The sequence below is a fragment of the Equus asinus genome, chromosome 8 (assembly GCF_041296235.1).
Source record: "Equus asinus isolate D_3611 breed Donkey chromosome 8, EquAss-T2T_v2, whole genome shotgun sequence".
Classification (NCBI taxonomy): domain Eukaryota; kingdom Metazoa; phylum Chordata; class Mammalia; order Perissodactyla; family Equidae; genus Equus; species Equus asinus.
Window position 1 is genome coordinate 70,681,135 of NC_091797.1, and position 25,863 is coordinate 70,706,997.

General features: G+C 44.7%; 1 protein-coding gene across 4 annotated transcripts in view; it reads left to right on the forward strand.

The window, feature by feature from the left end:
• Positions 1 to 1,312: 1,312 nt before the first annotated feature.
• Positions 1,313 to 25,863, forward strand: part of STX2 (syntaxin 2) — a 49,380-nt gene continuing 24,829 nt past the window's right edge. For all 4 annotated transcript variants that reach the window (XM_070515828.1, XM_044776075.2, XM_070515829.1 and 1 more), the window contains exons 1-3: positions 1,313 to 1,482; positions 11,442 to 11,516; positions 16,517 to 16,616. In XM_070515828.1, the coding sequence (XP_070371929.1) occupies positions 1,453 to 1,482; positions 11,442 to 11,516; positions 16,517 to 16,616 (205 nt within the window). In that variant the 5' untranslated portion in view covers positions 1,313 to 1,452. The remainder of the gene's footprint in view (positions 1,483 to 11,441; positions 11,517 to 16,516; positions 16,617 to 25,863) is intronic.

Here is a 25,863-nt window from a genome sequence, read left to right on the forward strand (position 1 = left end):
CTACCTTAAAGGAGCTCAGAACACTTATGTCAGCCTATAGTTGGGTAAAATCATCTAAGACAAAGCCTATTTTATAATAAAATGTTGAATATGTCGTGTAATTTATTGAATATTGTACTGAAAGTGGAAAACAGTGTGGCTGTATGGGGACAGAATGGTTGTATCGGTCATTTACCCTCATGATCATCTGACTGACTGGAGCTGCAGCTGCCCAGCATCTTGAGAGAATATTGTACCGCATATCGATAGCCCAGGAAAAGATCAAGATTCAAAATTCCAAGCATGATTTCTACTGAATATGTATCACTTTCACAGCATCCTAAAGTCAAAAATTGTAAATCGAACCATCGTGTGTCAGGGACCGTCTGTGTTAGAGTTTTCAGTGCATTCTGTGAGTCCTTCTTGCGGATTATTGCCCTTGGGTGGTTTTGGGGACCTCCAGAACTTGCAGTTGGTGTCAGAAGTGAGGATGGTCTTGGGACTCTTCCCTCTTGTTGCTGGCCTAGACTCTTGCACCCTCTGTGACCACCTGTCTGATGTAGCCACCCCGCTCTCAGCTCTCCTCTATGCCCATTCACCCATTTTATTTATTTGTCTGCTTCTGCGTTGTCTGTTTCTCCCACTAGAACTGCATCCCGAGGCCTGGGTCTCTGCATATTACCACCCCGGGCCATTTTGATTTATATTCCTTAAATTTTAGTTATGTCCCTTAGACATTATGTCTCTTCTCTTTTATTCACACAAAAAGCTGCTGCGGCTGCTTGAAGAGAAAGCCTGTTCAGGATAGGTACATCCAAAGCTGCACCCAGCTCATCATTTCCATAGCCTTGCTAAATTTGTCACTACATTTTTCACGATTTTTAAAAATAAATGAGTTCGAACGCACAAAAACAAAAACAAATCAAGGACGGACAAACAGCACATCTAGCTGACCCGGGAAGACCGGGCTAGGGTACAACTCGGCTCGGCCCGGCCCCGCCCCTGCCCGGCCGGCCCCCGAAGGCCACGCCCCTCCCCTCCTCCGCAGGCCCTACCCACTCCCCGGCCGGTCCCTCCCCTCCTCCACCAGAGCCGCCTCCTCTCGTCCCTGGCAGGCACCTTCTCTCCGCGAAAGGCCCCGCCCTTCCTCCGCTAGGCCCCGCCCCTCCCGCCCCGCCCCGCCCGCCAGGCCCCTCCCCTTTCCGTTAGGCCCCGCCCCTCGGGCCGCGGTATTCCCGCAGGAAGGCTCCCGCAGACTGCGTGGGCCGGGGCGCGGCGCGGGCCGGGCATGCGCAGAGCGCGCGGGCGCGGTTGCCGTGGCAGCGCCGGCCCGAGGGGAGGGCGGCAGGCGGGCGCGGCGCGGAGCCCGGCGACCGGCGGGCTGAGGCGGCGGCGCGGCCATCCAGGGCCCGCGGCCGGCCGGAGCGGCGTCGGGAGGCCTGAGCGGCGGGGCGCGGCGCCCGGCCCGCGGGGATGCGGGACCGGCTGCCGGACCTGACGGCGGTGAGCGCGGGCGGATAGCGGTTCGGGCCGGGCGGGCGCGCGGGCGGCGGCGCCGTGCAGGGCGGGGAGCGCGGAGCGGGCTGTCCCCGCAGCCCCGCTCGGGTGCCGTGCGCCGGCCCGGACGGCCCGACGGCCAGAGGCGGACTGTCCCCGGCCTCGCCTCCGCGGATGGGTAGCTGGGTGCTGCACCAGCGCGGTGGTTCCCCGGCCTCGGCCCCGCGTCCCCGCGCGGTGAGTCCCCGCGTCAGCCGTCCCTGCGCCCTGCTTGAGCCCTGGCACGGCGCGGACCGCGGCCGGAAACCCCTCGTGGAAGCGAGGCCGGTCCACCGTGCTGGGCGTCCGCCCCGGCGCAGCGGCTGGTCCCCGCGCGGCGGGAGCTCCGGAGGTGGCAGCGGGTTAGTGCACACGGGCCGCGTGGACGTGGGCGCCGGGCGAGGCGGTGCAGACCGGCCCCTGTTGCCCGGCGGGGAGCGCGCTTTGTGAGCACCGGCCGGGCGCGGGCTCCCTAGCCGCCCCCCGCGCAGGTGCAGGTGAGTCCCCGCCGCGCATCCCCGCGCCTGCGGGGACGGGGGAGCAGTCCCTTAGGAGTTCTGCGCGCCTTACAGTGCCAGCGCTGTGAATGAGAGGGTGACAGCCCGCCTGTGGCGGGGGTTTGTAGAATGTGGAAGAGTTGAAACATTGTAGGTCGACAGAACTCGTGGTGACTTTGTTCTTTAGAGATACAGGTAGTAATTAACGCCGAATGTCTGCAGGTTTGTTTCCCAGGACGCAGAGAAAGCCCCTGCCCTCTGAAGCCTGGCAGCCTCGGGGCAGAGTGCTAGGCCTCCTGGCCTTAGGCGTCCATTGTGTGTAGTGAATTGAGTTCTCTCCTTCGCCTCTAGATTGGGGCCAGTGATGTCCCATGCTTTGGAGAGTAGAGAGAACAGGCTCTCAAATCGTTGTATGTGTTCTGGGGGTCAGATGAGGAACCCTAGTTCAGAAAGGCAGTAACTTATTCATCCTTAGGATCATGGAAATTACACTTTACACTCATTCCGAGAAAGTTTCTTCATAGTGATTTTTCTTTCCTTCCCTTTTTATTGTCAAATGTTTTGACCTTTGCAGTTCGCAGATCAACATCATGTTAACCATAGCAAATTGCTGTTGCGTTATCTCACTTTACAGTGTTTCCGAGCCCTGAGTCGTAGCTCAAGTATTTGTTCAGTGAAGAAATGCTGAATGTATCTGAACATGAGAGCTGTAATTGTTTTAGCAAAAGATGGCTAAATTTATGTAATATTGTTGGAGAATCATAAAAAGACGTCAGTAGAGTTTATAAGCAGCTTTTCTTGGCTTGGCAAAAAATAAGTAAGGCAGTTATTTATCACTCTTTAAGTTTACATATATACCAGCTCTTACTGCAGCAGTGTCAGGAAGAACATGTAAACCTGTTTTTGACCTCGAATTTTAGAGCTAGAAGTAACCTTCTCTAGTCCAGTATCATCCTGCTCTAGAGGAGGAGACTGAGCAGTTTTAGAGCAAATGAGTGGAAGTTTCTGCTTCTGGAATTGTTTCATCTTGGGCAAATAATTTTTAAAACTCTCAAAACTTCAATTTTCCTCTATATAAAATGGGGATAATAGTGTGTCTCTTGTCTACTCAGAGAGGGAGTTGTGAAATATAAGATTATCTCCTAGGTGTGACACTCGGGGAGAAGAAGGGAGAGAGAAAATACTATGTAATTATAAGTGCTATGAATATTTATTAGTTTTTAAATGTTTTTAGGAAGTTATAAAAAGCAATCTTCTCTAGGATAAAATAGTAAGTTAAAATTGAATTTGACATACTTAAAGTTTAATAAATTTTAATATTTAAAAACTCCTCTTAAAGTTATCAGATATAAAAGATAACTGCTTTTGTCTCCCAGGAAATGTATCCCTTCCAGGTAGTTCTTGGAGTAGTTGAGTGTTCGCAACCATGTTTCTAAATGGCTGATTTTTTTTCTACGTAAAGTTTGATATTTAATTTTAAGCTTAAAATGCCTCGTCAACAGTGTCCACACTGACGAAATATTTGTGATGCCTCTAAAAAGTTTCCTTTATTGGCTGTTAATGCTTCCTCCTGAAAAAAAGATTACCACTGATAACTACTTGGAAAGGACTTCAAAATTAGTCTGCCCAATATAACTTGTCAAATGTAGATTCAGGTGCTTCTAACCAATGGTTCTGTTTTTGAGCAACCAGTTCATTTGGTCACAGAAAGTTTAAGTGACTTGCCGAAGATCTCCTAGACTCTAAATTCAGAAGGATATTTCTGATATACAAAAAGTAAAAGAACACCTGTCCAACAGACACTTGAGTGCTGTCTATGAGGTAATGTGCTGGGTGCAGAGACACAAAAATGAATTGAGTGTGTGCTGTGGTTGCACATGATCTGGGGAGGGAAGAGGGAAGAAGGCACAATGAAACACATTTCAGGTGTAAGCAAATCAAAATGGAATAGCTGTTCTACCAGATAATGGTTCCAAATATGTTTTGATTACTTTGGTTTTTAAAGTTTGTGTATGCAAATTGGTATGTTTATTACAGTTAGGCATAGAGAAACTACAGATTTCAACCATGGGAATTGTTTGCAGGATAATTGACAGAAACACAAAGTAGCGACGTGATATTCATTAGTAGACCTAAGAGAAATGAGAACTTACTGTTTTTATTTTGTTTTTTTGTGAGGAAGGTTGTCGCTGAGCTAACATCTGTGCCTTTCTTCCTCTACTTTATGTCTTTATGTGGGCTCCCGCCACAGCGTGGCTTGACCAGTGATGCTAGGTCCGCACCTGGGATCCGAAACTGTGAGCCCTGGGCCGCCAAAGCAGAGCGTGTGAATTTAACCACTATACCACCTGGCCGGCCCCAGGAACTTACTATTTTTAATCGCTGGGTTCAAGGTAATGAATTGCAAATAGAATTTTTTAAAGGGCAGGAAAAACTGCCCAGATATTTCTAAAGTTGTTTTTCGACAGCTTAGATTGCGTAGGTGGTGCAGAATGTTATGCAGTAAAGACTCAGATTCAACTTATAAAATAAAGCATTTTTTGGTAAGTATTTCACTGAAACTTAAGCTACTAAGAATTTTATAATGTATTTATAATTTTATATATGCATATGTTTATAGTTTAGAATTTCATAGTTTATTCATTCCTGCCAACTTTTAATATGTTTATCATCATGTAAACAATTCCCACAGTGGAATCTATAGCTTCTCTATTCTTAACTATAATAAATGTATCTGTTTGCATACATTGTGTCCCATTTTTTAAGATAGCAAAAGCTCTACATTTCCACAGATTAATAATTCTTGGTTTTAACTGCAAGTCTATTCTGAATTTAAGGAATAGAAAACCTAAGAGAGAGGCAATTCATAAATGGGTTTCGTCTTTAGCACCCTCACTTCCCACAGAGCACCTTGGGCCAGTCATAAGACACTGTGCTGGGCCTGGCGCAGCCTCCTCCTTCCATGCCTTTCTGCATGCTGCTCCCTGAGTCTAAAACCACTGGACATCTCTCTCTCTCCACTTTTCTCTGTCTGCCTCACACCTTCTGTTGGTCCCAGCCTGCTCACTGCCCCCAGGAAGTCTTCCTACCCTCCTTCCCTCGTATGTCCCCAGAGATGGCCATCTTCCTCTCTCCAAGCACAGATGCAGTCCTGTTTTCTTCCTGCACCCTCCCCCAGACTCTTCACCCTTTCCAGGGCAGACTTGTGCTGTCAGTTTTGTTCTGAAGCCTCAGTATTCTGCACAGAGCACCTGCCAGGTGTTTATTGAATTGATGTGTTTCCGTTTGCAAATACTCATCGTGAGAAAAATGTGGATGACTCTAGAGACTGTTGTCTTCAGGGCTCTTTCAGTTGCAAGGGACAGAAGCCTATTAGCTAAAACAGAAAAGGGAGATTTATTAAAAGGTAGAATGGGGCCTTAGACTTCAAGGGCAGAATGTGCCATCAGACCTCATGAGGGAATGGACCTAGGGACTAGCGAGCCAGCAGCCGAGATCGTCTCTGCCCTTCGTGTCTTGTCCATTTCGCACCCGCTTCATCTCAGCCAGGTGCGTCTGTCTCTGCTCTTCGTGTCTTGTCCATTTCGCACCCGCTTCATCTCAGCCAGGTGTGTCTGTCTCTGCCCTTCGTGTCTTGTCCATTTCGCACCCGCTTCATCTCAGCCAGGTGTGTCTGTCTCTGCCCTTCGTGTCTTGTCCATTTCGCACCCGCTTCATCTCAGCCAGGTGTGTCTGTCTCTGCCCTTCGTGTCTTGTCCATTTCGCACCCGCTTCATCTCAGCCAGGTGTGTCTGTCTTTGTTTCTTGCCTTTCTTTGTCCTTCTGCATGTGCTTCTTCCCCTTTCCACTCCCACATCTTGGTCCCCTCTCTTTGCTCTTCATTCATTCCTTCAGCTATCTTTACTGAAGGGTGCTGTGTTCCAGGCCCTGTTTTAGGCATGGTGCATGAGTTGTGAAAAACAGATGAAGTCCTTGCTCCCGTGAAACTTGTAGTGGGGGAGTGGACGTGAAGCAGTGAAGTAAATGCGCAGTAAAATGTTTTTGGGCTAAGTGCTGTGAAGGAAATGAACAGGGGTGTGGGCATGGGCGTGGGCACTGTGGACAGGGCAGTCAGGGTGAGTCTCTTAGAGCTGAGATCTGAATGAGAGGAAGGAGCGAGCGGGAACAGATCTGGGCAGAAGGCACAGTGAGTCCAAAGGCTCTGAAGTGGGGACAAATTAGTGTGAAAGACAAAAGATAACTGGTTTGATTGTCAGGAGGAGCAAAAGTGAGAGAAAAGGAGAAATCTTCAAACATACCATTGAGAGAAAAAAACCAAATTGCAGAAGGCTTTGTTCAGCACAATACTATTTATGTGAACTCTAAGTACCTGCAAATAGTATTTATATAATATTAATAATGGAGAGAAATATGTAGTAAAAATATAAGAACATGAAACAATGTAACATTTTGCTATAGAGTATTAAACTGTAACTAATTATATAAAAATACCAGAAAGGCATGTTACATTTGGCACCATAATTACAAACTGGCCAACAGTCAGCTTTTACCTGTATTTAATTACAAACATTCTTTACTGTTTTTACTCAAGTGATTTAATTTTGAAAAAGAAATTCATCTATCCTAGCAGCAAAGGTACTACAGTAACCACCGTACACACTTTAAGATGGTTTAATTCATTCCCCACCATTATTACTTGTATTCAAGGCCCTAGTGTAATGTATGTGGAGAAAACAGCCAGTGTTTCCTCTAGCCTTGGATTCTCCTACTTTGTGATAATTCAGCTTCGGTTGAAATCTAAACAGTGAGCATTCCAGGGAACGATTATTCATCTCTGCTAAGTAGTCTCTAAACATGGGAGCTGCTTGCTGTCTCTTCCCGACAATAGTTTTCATATAGGGAGAATTGTATTTTAATATAGTGCTACTTGTAAGGAGAATTCTTTTAAAATTTACCAGAAACGGAATGTTGGTATTTGAATGTTTGTCTTGCACTTTGACTCTCTGGAAGTCAAGTGTGTCGTATTGGAGAACATTCGCACTGCTTCAGTGAAGGCTGTGCCACAGGTCATTTTGTCATTTGCAATAAGTGGACTGTCAGAAGCGGCAGCTGTTGTGCAGGCGTTACACTATCTCAGCCGGAAAGGTTGAACATGGGCGTTGGGTGAAGATGGGCCAGTAATGGTTTTGTTAGTCATTTTCTTTGTTTCTTTTTTTTACGGATGGAAAAGCTAAGACCATATTACTGGGTCTATTTCCTAATATCTAATAGTTTTGAGAATTCCAGGTAGAAATAAGAAATATAAGTAAAAGTTTAAAAATAAGAGTAAAAAAAGACAGTAGAAAAAATGTATTCCTAGTCATCTGGCTGTTTCATGTCTACAGGCGGAGAGCAAATAACTTACCAGCAAGTGAGGGACTTTGTGAGTAAAGATGATGCATGACGTACGAGTTTCAGAGAGTCGAGGAGGAACTGAGGTTCTGTAGTAATTGTGTATTCGCTGCCTGCTGGAGTGGGGTCGGGATATAGTGTGAAAAGTGCAATAGTAAAAGCACCGATTCTCCTTAGGGCAAGTGTGGTGTTAGAGACCTCTCTCCTGGGCACCGAGGTAAATGACAACTTCTTGCCTGGAGTGGCAGGTGAAGTCGTGAGCTTGGGTTTTTGGCTGCGTTGTCATCTTTTGTGAGGGATCTAGTGCCCTGGGGGTGGGGGTAGTGGGGGCTGTCAGGTGAAACAAGACAGGCTGTAGATTGATCATCATTGGACCCATGCGATGGGTACCAAGGGCTCATTATAGTATTCCTTCTACTTTTGTATATGTTTGTAATTTTCTATAACAAAAAATAAAACAAACACAAACTAGGCATCTGTGAACGAGAATGACTTTGTGTGGTGAGCGGCGAGTGTCCTGTGAATCACATGGGGCAGCTGTGTCTCTCATCTCTCTTGTACTCTGGACCACGAGCAGAATCGCCAGCACTACGGAGTCATATCCATGTTCATTCTCTCCCCTCCCCTGGCTTATTTGCTTGACTTCACAGTAAGTTAACTGCTTATATGATGATATTTCACCCTGTTGTTCCTGGCCCTGAGCCGTACAAGACACATTCATTTTCTTCCGAGACCCTGCAGCTGAGAAGAGAAATGGTGACATACAACCCAGTTAGGAAGATTGCATACCACTGAGTGGGGTTTCCGTACATTTTGGGGAAGGTGAGTGGTGAGGCCACCATGGGGAGTTCGGAGGAGAGCCTGGTGGCCAGGCTTTGCCTGGAGTGGCAGAATTGGATGACTTCAGTGAAGCCCTTTCCTTTGAGAGGAGGTGGATGGTGCGTTTTCCAGAGCCAGGGCGTTTGGAGTCAGCTTGACAGGCAGTCCCAGCTCTGGGTGATGGAGGGCCTTCCCTCAACTCCTCGGTGCCGCGGCCTCCTCCTGGCAAAGTGGGGATAATGGAATTAATGGGAACGTGTGTGGAAAGTACTTTCATTTGCGCGACAGCTGGGGGCTAGAGGGAAAGGACAGCTCTTAGTGTGTTTGAGTCAGCAGGGTGGAATTGTTAAGGTGGTAGATTTTGTGAAGTCAAACAGACCTGGATTCCAGTACTGGCTTTGCCACTTTTTAGCTCTGAGATTGGGCACAGCCTAAACCATTTTGTTTGTGTTCTCACTGAAGTGGAGATGGGACCATGTGCCTTAGCTGTTGGTGGTAGAGGAGTCCGGGGGACCGTGCACATGGCGTGCTGCCTGAGCCCGGGGGCGCTGGCACTCAGTACCACTAGCGGCTTGCTTCTCTCTTCCATTGATGCGGGCTCCTGGAGAAGAGTGTTGGAGCGTTTGTGGGTTTGCCTTAACATTAGTTTCTGTTACTTGTTAGCTGATTGCTGATGTAAGTGCTGCTTTGCTTAGAATTAAGAACATGGACTAGAAATGATTATAGAAGCCTTTGTTGCTTTCTGTGCTCCCTGTGAAAATAAAGCCCCTCAGGAAACACGGACAGGTAGTTATCCTCACAGCCCCATCTCTGAAGGAGGTGGGGCCAGTGTTGTCTCGCTTCATAGACCAGGAGACAGACTCAGAGGAGTGCATGGGCTGCGGGTAAGCAGGTTAGAATCCAGATCTGTGACTCCCGATACAGCGTGCTTTCTTCCAGATGACACTGTTTTCATGCTGAGAGTTAAAGAATAAACGTCCTCCTCAATTAGCACAGTTGGCTAGAGAAGGGATGGTGCCGGTACGCTTCAGTCCTTGCTTGTGTAGTAGTGTCCTCTGGCTATCGTAACGACGTACTGCAAGTCAGGTGGTTTAAAACAACAGAAATGTGTTGGAGCTCAGGAGTCTGAAATTCAGGTGTCGGTGGGGCCATGCTCCCTCTGAAACCTGTCTAGGGGGGTCCTTCCTGCCTCTTCTGTCCTCTAGTGGTGGCTGGCAGCCCTTGGTGTTTCTTGGCTTGCAGATGCATCCTTGCAGTCTCTGCTCCTCTCGTCACTCAGCCGTCTTGCCCTGTGTCTCTGTCTCTTCTTATAAGGACACGAATCATACTGGGTGAAGGGCTCACCCCCCTCCAGCATGACCTCATCTTAACTAACTGCACTGCACGGACCCTTTTTCCAAATATGGTTCACATGCTGAGGTGCTGGGGTTAGGCTCTCCACATCTATTTTTGGGGGCCACAGTTCAACCCAGAGTACATGTCCTGCTGACACAGCACAAATGCAGCATTCTCAGTAGCACTACTGTTGAATTCCGGCCTCTTTCTCCACCGCTGGTGTCAGGCGATTGCAGGGTGGCGGCTCAGTGTCAGTCAGGGCACTGATGGGAAAACTGCTCCGGGTGGGTGCCCTGGGGGACTGTGGAGCGTGCAGGTGCATCTCTGGAGGTGGGTCCATCCCCCTGCAGCTCTGCGGTGTCGACATAATCCTGTGAGGGAGATTTCTGCCTTCTCCTTGACGATGGCCTCCGCCACTCCAGTGTGCTGTGTCACCTGGGGTGTCAGGATTCTGTACATCCTTCTCCAGCAGCCCCTTGTGTCAGGGGCTCACCCCTCTCCAGCTTAGACAAAGTCGGTTCTGTCCCTTTCACTCCACCTGAGTTGTCTTATCTATGCCCAGAAGAGACCCAGCCTAGGAGAGGTGATGTTGAGAGACCTCCCTGGGGCCGTGAGAATTATCGCCTTAGTGAGGGCCTTGATGGGGGAGAGGGAGGACGTATGGTGCTTTCTTAACACGTTTATTCAATTTTGCAGATTTTTCTTAGCTAAATTTTAGTAGAGTCTTGTTTCCAGCTTACTCCTGGCTTGTAGATGAATACAGCTATACTTCAGACTTTCAGTGAGTAAAGACTTCGATTTTCCTCAGGGTTATGAGAATTCCCGAATCCGTTGCCGCTTCAGCTGTGGCAAGGTTGGAACTGAGCCGACTCATCCCGAGTGTCCTCCCTTGTGTCCTCCGGGAGACAGAGCAGTTCCCTGCACTGCGCTTTCTGGCGGGTTTTCTTCTCTTTTTCTCTTAATCCCACAGGCCTCTGCGACGGATGCTGCGTCACGCATCTTTGATAAATATCTAGTGATTCAGAGGTCAGCTCCCCGGGTCTGGTGTTCCTGTCTCCCCTCCCATGCAGCTGCAGGACAGAAGTTGCTTTCTTCCTAATGTACACTTTCACTGCTAGATTATTTTGCCTGCCCAGAAGGGTGGTACTTCAAGTCGGTCCCTGGACCAGCAGCATCACCTGGAACTGGTTAGAATGCAGCAACATTCTAGAATGTTCAAGATTGCATAGAATGCCCCACCTCAGACCTGCCGAGTCAGAGGCCCAGCCCTCCAGATGATTCTCGAGTTTGAGAACCATTGCCTAGAATATCTCCTAATTCTTTATTCTTTGATGTTACTTTGATGTTACCAAGTCTTTGCTTATTAAAGTGTGTATCGATGATTAGTGTGGGCATGGCTGCGAGTTACTTAGGAAAAATGATGAACGCCAGCGCATGCATGTGAAAGTTCCTTGAAAATTGTTATGTACTCTAGAAAGGAGCTTGTGGTGTCGGTATCTCTAATCTTTATAGAAAACATGCAATACAAGCAGTTTCACTTCTTGAAGATAAAACCAGCTGGTGGTACAATGACTGACTTAGTGAAGATGAATGTTTCTGCGTTGCTCGCTTCTGAGAATTCCGGCTCTTGTTCCTGGAGAAGTGGCCTTCCCTTCCCCAGGGCTGCCTGCCTCCCCGCTCTGCTGTAACTGTCGTCTGTCCCGTTGAAAGTCTTGCAGAATTGAATTGTCATCCTCTCTGGCTACCCTGCTGGCTTGTGGCAGTTGGTGCTTTAGTGAGCTGACATCTTGTAGGTCCCTAATTGCTTTTTTTTTTAAGTCACTGTTTGTGCGTACGTGAAATTTTTTTAAAACTGAATTTTACATTTTATGTTTTCCATTTTAGTGTAGGAAAAACGATGATGGGGACACAACTGTCGTTGTTGAAAAGGACCATTTTATGGATGATTTCTTCCATCAGGTAAGAGTCATTTAATGAAACCCAGTTGGACTTTATTCTTTAAACACAGTTATATTATTGTATTTGTAATTTTGAAATAATATTAAAACTAGTATTTTAAAAAGTTGCTGTTTGAATTATTTAGATTCTCTAGAATTTTTAGTGCTGTTAAATATTCGTTAATATTGAGCCATTCTTCTTGGATAGACTTGGGGGGCTGGATGAGAATGGTAGAATTGTGGATGTGGAGGGCAGCACACCTTTCTGCTCCCCACGTGAGGAAACTCATGCACATAGGCCGGGTGGCGCGTGGCAAGGCGGTTCTGCCTGCTGATGTGCTCAGACTTCTTCCCTGACCTGTACCTGGGTGTGGAGATGGCACTTCCTCCAAGTGCAGGTCCCCTCTGGGACATCCTGCCACACCCTCTGATAGACTTTTTAAAGTTTTCCACCTACGATCAGTGTTGTTCTCCAGACTGAGGGCCGCGTGGTCCTCTGGAGAGGGGAGGTCCTAGTGGCAGTGGTGCCCCCAGCTGATGGGTTTGCTGAGTCAGGCGTGCACAGGCTCACCAGCGCTTCTCGTGCTTTCCTTCCACAGAGTGGGAGTGAGTCCCCATATGTTGATCGCATAGCTCAAAGGGCTCACGTTGTATATTTTCTAAAATCTTTGATTGAATTTTACATTCCTCTCCTGAGAAGTTTTCCACGTTTGGAAATAACAGACTCTAGGTCACATGGGACTGTCCCCTGAGAAGTCTTAGACCTGAGCAAATATGTGATTGTGGAAGCTCGGCTTTGCTCTTGCAATGGTCAGTTTGGCCTTTCTCTGAGGTCTCAGTGCACTCTGGACCTGTGCCCCTTGGATCTGACCTTGCACCTTGTCGGTTCTCTCGGGCTTCCCCACAAGGCCTTTCCCCTCCCTCTTCACTCCCAGGGAGGTTTTTAGGCTTACACCATGTTTAAATTCTTAAACCTAAGTAATATTTGATCAAATTTTGCATATTTCAAATTTTTGAAATTGAATAACAGAACAAATATTTTGGCTATGTCAACAGTGAAGAAAAGAAACATGTGTCCAGGGTAATTTTTTAATAATGAAAACCTCATGTGCAGGATTTATTGTGATTGTGCTGAATCAAGTCTCGTAGTTTCAGCTGACTGCTAAATCCATTGACGGTCTAAACAGTCCATCAATGCGTGGATTGGAAAATATGTTCTATGTTCAAGAAAACATATTACAAGTTACCAGTTTTCCAGATTCAGCCAGAATTTATGGAATACCTAGTCAGTGAGTGTCAAGTACTTATGTTACTTCCTAATTTTCTCTAATGGAAAAAACATGAAATTAAATTGTGAGATACAGGAACTTACTTTCAGGTACAAAAGAGGTGAGATACTGAATTTCCTGATTTCACTTTGAAATGAGACTCTTTTTTTGTTTTTAGCTTACTTACCCACTTTGTGAAACCCTTATTTTTCTGATTTTATCCCCCTTACCTGGAAGCTTAATTCTTCCATATCAGTTCTTTGTAAAAACGTATTTCTTATTTTAAAGAATCTCCTACCATTAAATGTTGTTCCTATACTTGATAGAAGAATTATGCACAATCTGTCACTGTCACTGAATGTCTTAAGCTATGGTCTTTGTTAAGCAATGCTAATCCGTTTTGGCTGTGGGTGTCTGGAAGATGCAGACAAAAACAAGTGACTTGTGTTAGGAAGGTTTGAGAGCAACTGATTCTAAAGTTTGGCGTTTTCATTTGTTAAGTAGGCTATTTATTTTATAGTTAATTTCTGTGAAATGACTGCTTAGACAATAGAGAAGCAAATGATCTTTGTTAATACAAACTCATATTTAGAAAATGACATTCAGACCTTAACTATCACGTAGAACATTGCCGAAGATAGGAATTTTGCACATGACCAGTGTTTGGTTAAGACTGAGACTGCTCTGACAGGTGGCCAGGCACTCTCCTTTTTGTGAAGATGAATTGGAATGGACAGAGAAACCCTGTGTCGTGTCATTCACAGGCATAAATGGGAGCTGGCACCACAGTGACGACGGCACTTCCCTCCTGGTACCAAGCTGGGGGCCTAACAGTTTCCTTTTCTTTTGGGGCCACTTTGAGGCTTCTGCTGCAGAGATATTGGTGTATACATTGCAGAATCTCCAAGAATTAATATTTTTTCTATTTTGTGACAGATGTGTACTGCTGAAGTTACTTCAGAAATAGTCCTTCAAAGATGGCTAATTGAAATGTAGATCTGTGTGCTAAGACCAAAATGTCAGGACTTGTGTTTAAGCCTTCATAATAAAATAGCAAAAATTTTAAGAGAATCAGTTTTTATTTTACGTATTGTTTTTACACGTTAATAAAATTACGTTATGTGAGGTATATGAAGTTCTATAGAAATTGTATGTAAATAGCACTCAGGCCTAATGAAATAGCTAGTCACTGTTCTGTGAAAGTAGAATTCTGTGTTAGACTCTCTGACACCTTGCTTTTCAAAACGTGGTCTGGGGCTTGGGCCAGGGGTCCCAGGGGTCCCTAAGACCCTTTCAAGGAGTTCTTGTGGTCAAAACTATTTCCATAAGAATTCTGAGATGTGGTTTGTCTTTTTCCTCTCATTCTCTCACGAGTGTGCAGTGATGGGGTTTTCCAGAGGCTGCGTGAAGTGTGTAATGTGGCAACATAGTGAACACAGAAGCAGATATCAGAATCAAGCTGCCTTCCATTAAGCTAGAAATTAGATTTGCAGAAAAATATAAATCACAGCTCTTATTTTCACTGATTTTTGGGAAAATACTGTTTTTTCCATAAAAATATGTTATTTATGTTAACATGTGCATTAGTTTCCTGCTGCTGCGGTAACAAATTACCACAAACCTAGTGGCTGAACACAGCACACATTTCTCATCTCACAGTTCCAGAGCTCAGCAGTCTGAGACGGGTGTGCAGGCCCACAGCAAGGTGGGGGCGGGGCTGGTTCTTTCTGGAAGCTCCTGGGGAGAACCCATGTCCCTACCTTCCCCAGCTGCTAGAGGTGCCTGCGTTCTTGGCTTGCGTCCCCTTCCTCCACCTTAAAGCATGTCATCTCTCCAGCCTCTGCTTCTGTTATCCCATCTCTTTTTTCTAAATTTGGTCCTCTTGCCTCTGTTTTATAAGGACTCTTGTGGTTGTGTTGGAGCAACCCAGATAATCCAGGATAGTCTTCTATTTCAAGACTCTTAAGTTAATCAAATCCACCAAGTCCCCTTTGCCGTGGAAGGCAGCAGTCACAGGATTAGGATGTGGACAGGCACCACTACATGTAGTGGGTTTGTAATTACTGTTTTAAAGTGAATTAATAAGTGTTTAAGCAATTTCTCCAACATGGTGTTTACAGATAGCTATACCCTACATGAATCGAAGTTCTTTGGGGTCTTCAGTAACTTTGAAGAATTAAAGAGGTCCTGAGACCTGAAAATTTGGGAACTGCTGCTCTAGTCTATAGGGTTCTTAACTCTCAATGTTTTTACCTGTTTCTTGAGTGGGGCATACATTCACATTTTTCAAAAATCAAAATGATGTGAAAAGATACACAGACATAGAGAAACCTCGCTCCCACTGCTGTTTTTATCTGCCCTGTTCTCTTTCCTCTTCCACTCGATGGCAACACCTTTTTTAAGCTTCTTGTTAGACATTCAGTATTTCTTCTGAGGTCAGATGAGATCAGGCTTGTTCAGGATGGAATGGCCTTAGACTCAGTGTTTCTTAATGTAAATGTCAGTGTGCTTATTTTGACCTCTTTCTTACATCGTTGTTAACATGCTGCATACACTGTTCTGCACTTGTGTGTTTAGTTTTTTGGTTGTTTGTTTTTAACCTAATAGTATATCCTGAGATCCTTTGTTACAGTTCCGTAGTGTTCCATCATATAGTTGTACTGTTGTTTTCATCACGTGTAGAAAGTAGAACAAGTCCTCCGTCGACGGGCTTTGGGATTTCCTGAGTCTTTAGAGAAGTTGCACCGGTTTCCTAGGGCTGCTGTCGCCAGTTACCACCAACTCAGTGGCTTCAATCAGCACAGACGTACTCTCTTAGAGTTCCGGAGGCCAGAAGTCCAAAACGGTTTCACTGGGATGAAGCCACGGCATCAGAGGGTCGTGCCCCCAGAGGCTCTGGGGGCATCTGTATGTATGTTTGCCTGGTCCAGCGCTGGAGCTGCCTTCCTGGGCTTCTGGCTCCGTCTTCCATCTTCAGAGCCGGCTGCGTGGCATCTTGCTTCAGTGGTCACGTTGGCCTCCTCTGCAGCCACATCTCCATCTGCTTCTCTCTCTGAGTACACTTGTGGTTGTGCTGAGGGCCCACGTGGAGAGTCAGGATAACCCCCATCTCAGGAGTCTTTGTGGAATCACATCTGCAGTTTCTTTCACCGTATAAGGCAATGTTCACAGGTTCCAGGGATGGGACCTGGACGTTGTAGGGGGACATTCTTCAGCCTCCCACGGAGGTTTTTGAAGATAATGTTATGTATCTATCTGGACAAATCTTGCTAATGAGGACATTACATACTAAAACAAGTATTGAATAGTTTAGACTATTAGTGGTAAAGAATGATGACTCTGAAGGCTTTGCCTTGTCAACTGAAAACACCTCCCCCCACCAGAATATTACATCAGCGTGCTGTGGAGGGTGCATTTCCCGTGATCGCATGGAGTGCTGGCATCAACAGCTGTGCTTCTCGTGGGCATCGTCTGGGGTCATGCTTGGGCCTCGATTGCAATAAATAAATAATAGATTCTCCTGGCAAGTATTGACTGATATTGCCTTAGCCATAGAGGTATACATCTTAGTGTGGTACTTTCTTTATTGTTTAAATTAAATGATTATCAATGTGAGAATGGGAGAAGGCTTTAGTTTCTTTGTGTGGTGATTATTCATTTATTTCCCTCCTTTATCTTTCTCCTTTTAGGGCATGAAAAGTGGTAGCAAGTTTGAGTTTGTGACACCAGTGATGACTTTTTATGTTTCTCCTAGGTTGAGGAGATCAGAACCAGTATAGCTAAAATAGCTCAGTATGTTGAAGATGTGAAGAAAAATCACAGCATCATTCTTTCTGCACCAAACCCAGAAGGAAGTAAGTGTATCTGTCTGTCTGTCTCTGTGCCTCTCTCTCTTGCTGTTTGTAACTCAGGGCTCAGCCGTGGCTGCATGTGAGATCGCGCTGGGAGCTTGTGAAAAATACTGGAAGCTGGCGTCCTGTTCCCTGGGATTCTGATGCATTTAGCCGGGAGCCACAGCATCATTGTGGTTCTTTACAGCTCCTGTTTGATGGTAGTGTTCAATCAGGGTGGGGTCCACTGATGGATCGTGTCCAAAAGAATACTGAAAAGTGGCTTTGCAGAGCTTGGGGGCCATATCAGCTGTAGGACCTTAGATCATATTGTGTCCACAGTTAAACAGGAATGGCAGAATTTTGTGTTTAGATGAAAATTAATAAGAGATTAATTTGGCAAACAATACTTGTTCCAGCAGTTTTAAAGATGAACAGATTAAGAGGTGATTTTCAGTCTTAAGCAAAAGCTTTGTGTGGAGTGTGCTCTTCTCAGTCTGTCAAGGGCAGCATGTAAACACGTGATTTTAAATTGACCGAGCATCATGATTGGTAGTTATAGGGAATGTTTCCTTAATCTGGAGTGATAGGTTTTGAAAACTTTAAAGGTAAGATGGATCTGGATAAGCCAGAGATTGCAAATTGGAATCCACACGTCATTTTGGGGGAGAATTTGATATCTTTACAATATTGAGTCTTTTAATCCATGAAAATGGTCTATCCCTCTACTATTTAGATTTTCTTTAATTTCTCTCAGTCATGTTCTGTAGGGTTTGGTGTAGAGGTCTCACACGTATTTCGTTATTTTTATTGCTAGGTAGTCAGTTTTCTGATGCTAATGTAAATAGTGTCTGCTGTAAATTTTGTTTTTGTTTCAACATCTAGAAATACAATGAGGTTTTGTATGTTGACTTTGTATCCCATTATCTTGCCTAATTACTTATTGATTCTAATAATTTCTCCGTAGATTCTTTTGGTTTATCTTTGCACCCAGTCATGCCATCTTGAATAATGATGGGTTTCCCTTAGTTCTTATGCTTTCTATTTTTAGTTGCCTTGTTTTGCTGGCCTCCAATACAGTGCTGACTAGAAGTGCTGATGGGTACGTTCTTGTTCTCAATCTCAGAGGAAAGTATAAGATAATGGTCTACTTTCATTCTTTTGCATGTGGCTGTCCAGTTTTCCCAATACCATTTATTGAAGAGACTTTCCTTTCTCCATTTATGTTCTTGGCTCCCTTGTTGAAAATTAGCTGTCCATAGATGCGTGGGTTTATTTCTGGGCTCTCAATTCTGTTCCATTGATCATTGTGTCTGTTTTTGTGCCAGTGCGATGCTGTTTTGATTACTATAGCTTTGTAGTATATTTTGAAATCAGGGAGTGTGATACCTCTGGCTTTCTTCTTTTTTCTCAGGATTCCTGTGGATATTCGCAGTCTTTTGTTGTTCCATATAAATTTTAGGATGCTTTGTTCAAATTCTGTGAAAAATGTTGTTGGAACTTTGATAGGGATTACATTGAATTTGTAGATTACTTTAGAGAGTATGGACATTGTGTTTTTTATTTTATTTATTTATTTATTTTTGAGGAAGATTAGCTCTGAGCTAACTGCTGCCAATCCTCCTCTTTTTGCTGAGGAAGACTGGCCCTGAGCTAACATCATGCCCATCTTCCTCCACTTTATATGTGGGACACCTGCCACAGCATGGCTTGCCAAGTGGTGCCATGTCTGCACCCCGGATCTGAACCGGCAAACCGCGGGCCACTGAAGCGGAACGTGTGCACTTAACTGCTGAGCCACTGGGCTGGTCCCTGGACATTTTAACTGTGTTAATTCTTCCAATCCAAGAGCATGGAATATCTTTCCATTTCTTTGTGTCTTCTTCAGTTTCTTTCAACAATGTTTTATAGTTTTCAGTGTACAGATCTTTCACCTCTTTGGTTAACTTTATTCCTAGGTATTTTATTCTTTTTGTTGCAATTGTAAATGGGATTGTGTTCTTAATTTCTCTTTCTGCTACTTCATTGTTAGTGTATAGAAACACAACTGTTTTTTGTATGTTGCTTTTCTTTCCTGCAGCTTTACCATATTCATTTATTATTTCTAAAAGTTTTTTGGTGGATTCTTTAGGATTTTCTCTATATAAAATCATATCATCTGAAAATAGTGACACTTTCACTTCTTCCTTTCCAATTTGAATCCCTTTTATTTCTTTTTCTTGCCTGATTGCTCTTGCTAGGACTTCCAATACTGTGTTAAATAAGAGTGGTGAAAGTGGGCATCCTTGTCTGATTCCTGTTCTTAAAGGGATAGCTCTCAGTTTTCTCCATTGAGAATGATATTAGCTGTGGGTTTGTTATATATGGCCTTTATTATGTTGAGGTACTTCTATACTCATTTTATTCAGAGTTTTTATCATAAACGGATGCTGTTACCTTGTCAGATGCTTTCTCTGCATCTATTGAGATGATCATGTGATTTTTATTCATTTTGTTAATGTGGCGTATCACGTTGATAGATTTGGGGGTGTTGAACCATCCCTGCATTCATGGAATGAATCCCACTTGATCATGGTGTATGATCTTTTTAATGTACTATTGTATTCGATTTGCTAGTATTTTGTTAAGGAATTTTACATCAATGTTCATCAGTGATATTGGCCTGTAATTTTCTTTTTTTTGTGCTGTCCTTGTCTGGTTTTGGTATCAGGGCAATGTTGGCCTCATAGAATAAGTTAGGGAGCTTCCCCTCCTCTTCAATTTTTTGGAATGGTTTGAGAAAGATAGGTATTAAGTCTTTGAATGTTTGGTAGAATCCACCAGGGAAGCCATCTCATCCTGGACTTTTATTTTTTGGGAGATTTTTTGTTACTCTTTCTATCTCCTTACTGGTGATTTGTCAATTCAGATTTTCTGCTGCTTCTTGATCCAGTTTTGGAAAGTTGTATGATTCTAAGAATTCATCCGTTTCTTTTAGATTATCCAACTTGTTGGTGTATAGCTTTTTATAGTATTCTCTTATAACCTTTTGTATTTCTGAGGTGTCCATTGTAATTTCTCTCTTTCATTTCTGATTTTATTCATCTGAGCCTTCCCTCTTTTTTTTTGGTGAGTCTAGCTAAAGGTTTGTCAATTTTGTTTATCTTTTCAAAATTAGTTTCATCTATTTTTTTCTATTTTTTTTAAGTCTCTATTTCATTTATTTCTGCTCTGATTTTATTATTTCCTTCCTTCTACTGATTTTGGGCTTTGTTTGTTCTTCTTTTCCCAGTTCCTTTAGGTACACTGTTGGATTATTTATTTGAGATTTTTCTTGTTGAGGTGGGCCTGTAGTACTATAAATTTCCCTCTTAGAACCACTTTTCCTATATCCCATAAATTTTGGCATGTTGTATTTCATTTTCATTTGTCTCCAGGTATTTTTTGATTTCTCCATTGATCCAGTTGTTGTTCAGCAGGATTTTGTTTAATCTCCACGTATTTGGGGTTTTTCTGATTTTATTCATATAGTCGATTTCTAGTTTCATACAGTTGTGGTCAGAAAAGATGCTTGATATTATTTCAGTCTTCTTAAATTTATTGAGACCTGTTTTGTGGCCTAATTTGTGATGTGTACTGGACAGTGTTGCATGTGCATTCAAAAAGAATGTGTATTCTGCAGCTTTTGGAAGGAATGTTCTGTATAGATCTAAGTCCATCTGGTCTAATGTGTCATTTAAGGCCAGTGTTTCCTTATGGATCTTCTGTTTGGATGCTCTATCCACTGGTGTAAGTGGAGTGTTAAAGTCCCTTACTATTATTGCATTGCTGTCTAGTTCTGCCTTTATGTCTGTTAATAATTGCTTTATATATTTATATATTAAATAATTGCTTTAGGGGCCAGCCCAGTGGCATAATGGTTGGGTTCGTGTGCTCTGCTTCGGAGGCCTGGGGTTTTCAGGTTTGGATCCCAGGCACTGACCTAGCACCACTCGTCAAGCCATACTGTGGTGGCGTCCCACATAAAGTAGAGGAAGATTGGCAACAGATGTTAGCTCATGGCCAATCTTCCTCATATAAAAAATAAAAAATAAAAATAATTGCTTTATATATTGCTAATATGTTTATATTGTAAATATAATAGGGGCCAGCCCTGTGGCCGAGTGGTTAAGTTTATGCACTCCAGCTTTGGTGGCCCAGGGTTTCACCGGTTTGGATCCTGGGCATGGACATGGCACTGCTTATCAGGCCATGCGGAGGCAGCATCTCACATGCCACAACTAGAAGGACCCAGAACTAGAATACACAACTATGTACTTGGGGGGGGGGCGGTTTGGGGAGAAGAAAAAGATTGGCAACAGATGTTAGCGAAGGTGCTAATCTTAAAAAAAAAAGCAAAGTAAATATAATAGATAGTTACAAGTGTTACATCCTCTTGTTGAGTTGTTCCTTTGTCATTATGTAGTGCCCTTCTTTGTCTCTTGTTACAGTTTTTGTTTTAAAGTCTATTTTGTCCGATATAATCATTGCTGCCCCAGCTTTCTTTTCATTGACATTTGCATGGAGTATCTTTTTCCATCCCTTCACTTTCAGTTTGTGTTTTTAGATCTGAAGTGTCTCTTGTATGCAGCATGTATATGGGTCTTGTCTTTAATCTACTCGGCCACCCTCTGCCTTTCGATTGGAGATTTCTTCCATTGACTTTTAAAGTAGTATTGATAAGAATGTACTTACTGTCATTTTTTCTGGGTATTTTAGTAGTTCTTCTCTGTTCATTTTTCTTCTCTTGCTCTCTTCCCTTGTGGTTTTATGGCTTCTTTTAGTATTATCTTTGGGTTCCTTTCTCTTAATTTTTTGTGTACTTACTATAGATTTCAGGTTTGTGATTATCATGAGGTTCATATATAATAACCTACATATGTAACAATCTGTATTAGGTTGATGGTCTCTTTCGTTCGATTTCTTGCTAAAATCCCTACTCTTTTACTCCCATCCTCCCACATTTTATGTTTTTGATATCATATTTAACATCTTTTTTGTGCGTGTATATCCATTATCCTCTTATCATGGAAATAGATAATTTTAGTACTTTTGTCTTTCATACTAGCTTCATAGGTGGTTGATCTGCTACTTTTACTGTATATTTGCCTTTACCAGTGATTTTACTGTTTTTTTATTTGTTTTGGTAATTTTCTCATTCCTATTTGTAGTCTTTTTTTTTTCCCCACTTAAATAAGTCCTTTTAGTGTTTCTTGTAAGGCTGGTTTCTTGGTCATAAACTCCTTTAGTTTTTGCTTGTCTGGGAAACTCTTTATCTCTCTTTCCATTCTGAATGATAAGCTTGCCTGGTAGAGTATTCTTGGCTGTAGGTTTTTTCCTTTCAGCACTTTAAATATATTGTGATATATTGTGTAAATATATCCCTTTTAGCCTGTGAGGTTTCTGCTGAGACGTCATCTCATAGCCTTATGGGATTTCCTTTGTATGTAATTTGTTGCTTTTCTTTTGCCCCTTTTAGGATTCTTTCTTTATCTTTAATTCCTGAGATTTTAATTATAATGTATCTTGGTGTGGGCCTCTTTGGGTTTATCTTGTTTGGTGCGTTCTGTGCATCCTGTACCTGGATGTCTGTTTCCTCCCTTAGGTTGGGAAAGTTTTCAGCTATTATTTCTTCAAATAGATTCTCTGTCTTTTTGTCTCTCTCTTCTCCTTCTGAGACACCTATAACATGGATTCTAATGCACTTGTTGTTGTCCCAGAGGTCTGTTAGACTGTCCTCTTTCTTTTGAACTCTCTTTTCTTTCATCTGTTCAGCTTGGGTGATTTCCTCTAGCCTTTCATCTAGCTCGCTGATCTGTTCTTCTGTATCATCTACTGTGCTGTTGAGTCCCTTTAATGAATTTTTCACTTCCAGTATTGTATTCTTCATTTCTGATTGGTGGTTTTTTATATTTTCCAATTCTTTGTTGATGTTCTCACTGCGTTCATCCATTCTTTTCCCAAGATCAGTGAGCTTCCTTATGACTCTTAGTTTGTACTCTTTATCAGGTAGATTGTTTATCTCTGTTTCGTTTAGTTCTTTTTCTGCAGATTCGTCCTGTTACCTTACTTGGGAAATATTCTTTTGCATCTTCATTTTGCCTCTTTCTCTATGCTTATATGTATGTATCAGGTGGGTCAACTACATCTCCCAATCTTGGAGAGGTGGCCTTATGTAAGAGATGCCTTATGAGGCCCAGCAGTCTGCTTCCCTCTTGTCACCAGTTCCAAATGTTCCAGGAGTGTCCCCTGTGTGGACTACATGTGTCCTTCTGTTGTGTCAGGGTTGCTTTTGCTGCAGGTGCATGGGGAGGCTAGGGTGTCCCCCTGGCCGGCTGGTTGTAATGCTCAGCTGCATGTGTCTGCTATAGACCCTTCAGTCTCTTTATTGGGCCTGGGGAGCCCCAGCACACTTGGCTTCAAGTTCTAATAGCACATTCCTGTTGCAGTTTTTCTGTTAAGTGAGTAGGCCCCCAGCATGGCTGGTTGCCAGGCTCAGGGGCTCACAATTGCTATGGGCCTCCAGTCAGCAAGGCTGTTGTCAGCTCTCTCAGGATTGTAGCTGTGTGGGGCCAGCCCCAGGCATGGTAGCACCCAGTTGTTTCAGGCTTTGGAAGGTGGAGCCGATCCCCTATGAGGCTGTTTGAGTAGCACAGCCTGCTGCAGCTGACAAGCCCCACCACCCTCAGGGCCACACACACCATCAACACAGTCCTGCCCCATGCATGTGCCATAACCCCCTAAAGGGCACCCACTCGCCCCATTGCAGAGGCGCCACACACTCCACCAACGCAGGCCTGCCCCATGCGTGTGCCGTAACCCCCTAAAGGGGACCCACTCGCCCCATTGCAGAGGCCCCACACACTCCACCAACGCAGGCCTGCCCCTCGTGCACACCCTGCCCTGCAGAGGTGGACCCACTTGTCTGGGCAGAGGTTCCAGGCACCCCGCCTATGTGGAGTTTCCTGAGGGCTTGCTGTTGGGTGGGGCTGGTCCCTAGGGTGGGCTGCCTGCCCTGGCTGAGCTGGATTAAATCGGTGCTCTAGTGGGTGGGACAGACCCTGGGCTAACAGGCCAGGGAAGGACTCCAGTGGCGTCTGCCAGCGTCGGTGTCAGCACGCCTGTACTGGGTCACAGTGATGGCGCCACCACTGTCTCAGTCTCTGGGGAGGCCTCGCCTCTCACCGAGATGCGCCCAGAGCCTATGGGGTGAGTCTCTTTTCACCAAAGGATTGTGCACCTTTCTGGTGATTTTAGGTTGATTTCTGAAATGGGTGAATTTGTGCTTGGGCCCTTTAAGAGCAGGCTTCCCCCGCTTATGTCTGATAGCTTTTCTGGGGGTATTCCCTGTTGTTGTTAATAGCCAGTGAGGCCAGATATTATTACACTGGTCTCTGTTGTGTTCAGTCCAAACGCTGTTATTGTGGTGACAGTGCCCTGCTCAGAGACCCCGCTCCTCCAGGGAAAGCTGTGTACCTGCCTCTTCTGCCTCAGTCAGTGGCCCTTGTTGTGGGGGGTTCTTTCTACCCAATTTTCTGTTCTCTCTTGGGGGTGGTTGTTCCAAGAGTATTGGAGATTTGCTGTGTCTGTGGGAGGAGGTGAGTTCAGAGTCTGCCTACACTGCCATCTTGACACCGGCTCTCTCAGGAAATTGAATTTGAATAAATATTAGTGTGGTTTTTTTTTCTTTTAAGTAATGTACCTCCCGAAAACTTCTGCCACCAGGTAACAGCTGATAGAACTGTTATTTGAATAAATTTAGAGCTCTTAGTGCTTCACAGTAGCCCTGGGCTCTCAATGAAACTATTGCTTTTGTCTTCTGTTTGTTTCACGATAGAGTGTAAACCAAAATGTAGGAAGCAATGTCCAACTGCTTACTCAGTTGGTCTTTAAAAAGAAAAGTACAGTTACTTCTGTCCGCTATCCTGGGCCCTAGGATGCTGTGGATGGCAGTGGGCTGCTGTCCCCTCCTGGCCCTTTTTCCTGGCCCGTGGGGGCGGAGGGAAAAGGACAGGCCAGGTTGGATCTCCGGCTCCTCTGTGCTCTCCCCGCCCAGGCTCCTGGATGGGCGTGCACAGGGATTCCAGAGGACAGGGAGGCGCCTGGAGCTGCTGTGGTCCCTGAATCCCCCCCGCCAACCTCAGTGCCTGAATGGAGCCCTGAGCACAGTGACCACCAGGTGGTGCCAAACTGCAGCCTGTCTGCTCACCAGAATGTGGGGCTGGCTGGCTGGCTGACTGGTTGTTTCGGTGACCTTCTGTAACCAGACCCCGAGGGAGACATGCTGAGAGAAGCTCACGGAGGCTCTTTTACTGACACTCTTGTTTATCCACTTTCTACTTCTGTATTTTGTTTTTAAGAGCGCCCTTGTAAAATGTGTAAGTTTCAGGCCCTCCAAAACGTGGATCCACCCCTGCAGGAGTCCGGAATGTATGTGCTTCAACTTTTTGGGTCCAGTGACAGCATTATGGCTGGCATTCACCATCATGGGATCCTGAGCTTTCATTCATAGTAACAGGGTTTGTGGTTCCTCTCAATCAGGAGTCATGGCCCTTCTTGTCATCTTGCTTTTTGGGTGTGGTGCGTCCTAAACAGTTCCACCTGTTGCTAACATTGTGTCTGCCCTTCTTTTGCCTTCCCATTGTCCTGCTCCTGGACCCCCTTGGCCCCTCATCATAGCTGGAGTGGTTGTGTCCTCACTCCTCCCTCTCTGACTCCCCCCGTCCTGTGCATTTTGTGCTCTCCTCCTGTAGGGAGGCCTACAGTGCATGTTCCACACTCTCGGGAATGCCTTGCTCACCCATGATTACCTCAGCAATCAGTCAGTCAATTCCTTAGTGGGGTGGAGGAAGCCTCTTCCCGGGGAGCTGTGACCTTGGACACATTGCCTAACGTCCCGTGTTCAGTTTCCACATCTGTCAAGTGAGTTAAAGTGCTAACTACCTTGTAGTGTTCTGAGTGTTGGATGAGTTGGTGCTGTGAAGAGTGTTCAGGACAGTTGTGACACCAAATGCCCTGCGTGGATGTGACTGCTGCTGTCATCCTTGTGTTTTATTCTCCTCTCCCATTTCCACCTGGCCCTTTCCTTCTGTTTCAGAGTGACAAGTGTGTGTCTCTTTTTTTTTATTTTTTTATTTTTTTTATTGAGTTATTGATAAGTTACAATCTTGTGAAATTTCAGTTGTACATTAATGTTTGTCAGTCATGTTGTAGGTGCACCACTTCACCCTTTGTGCCCACCCCACACCCCACC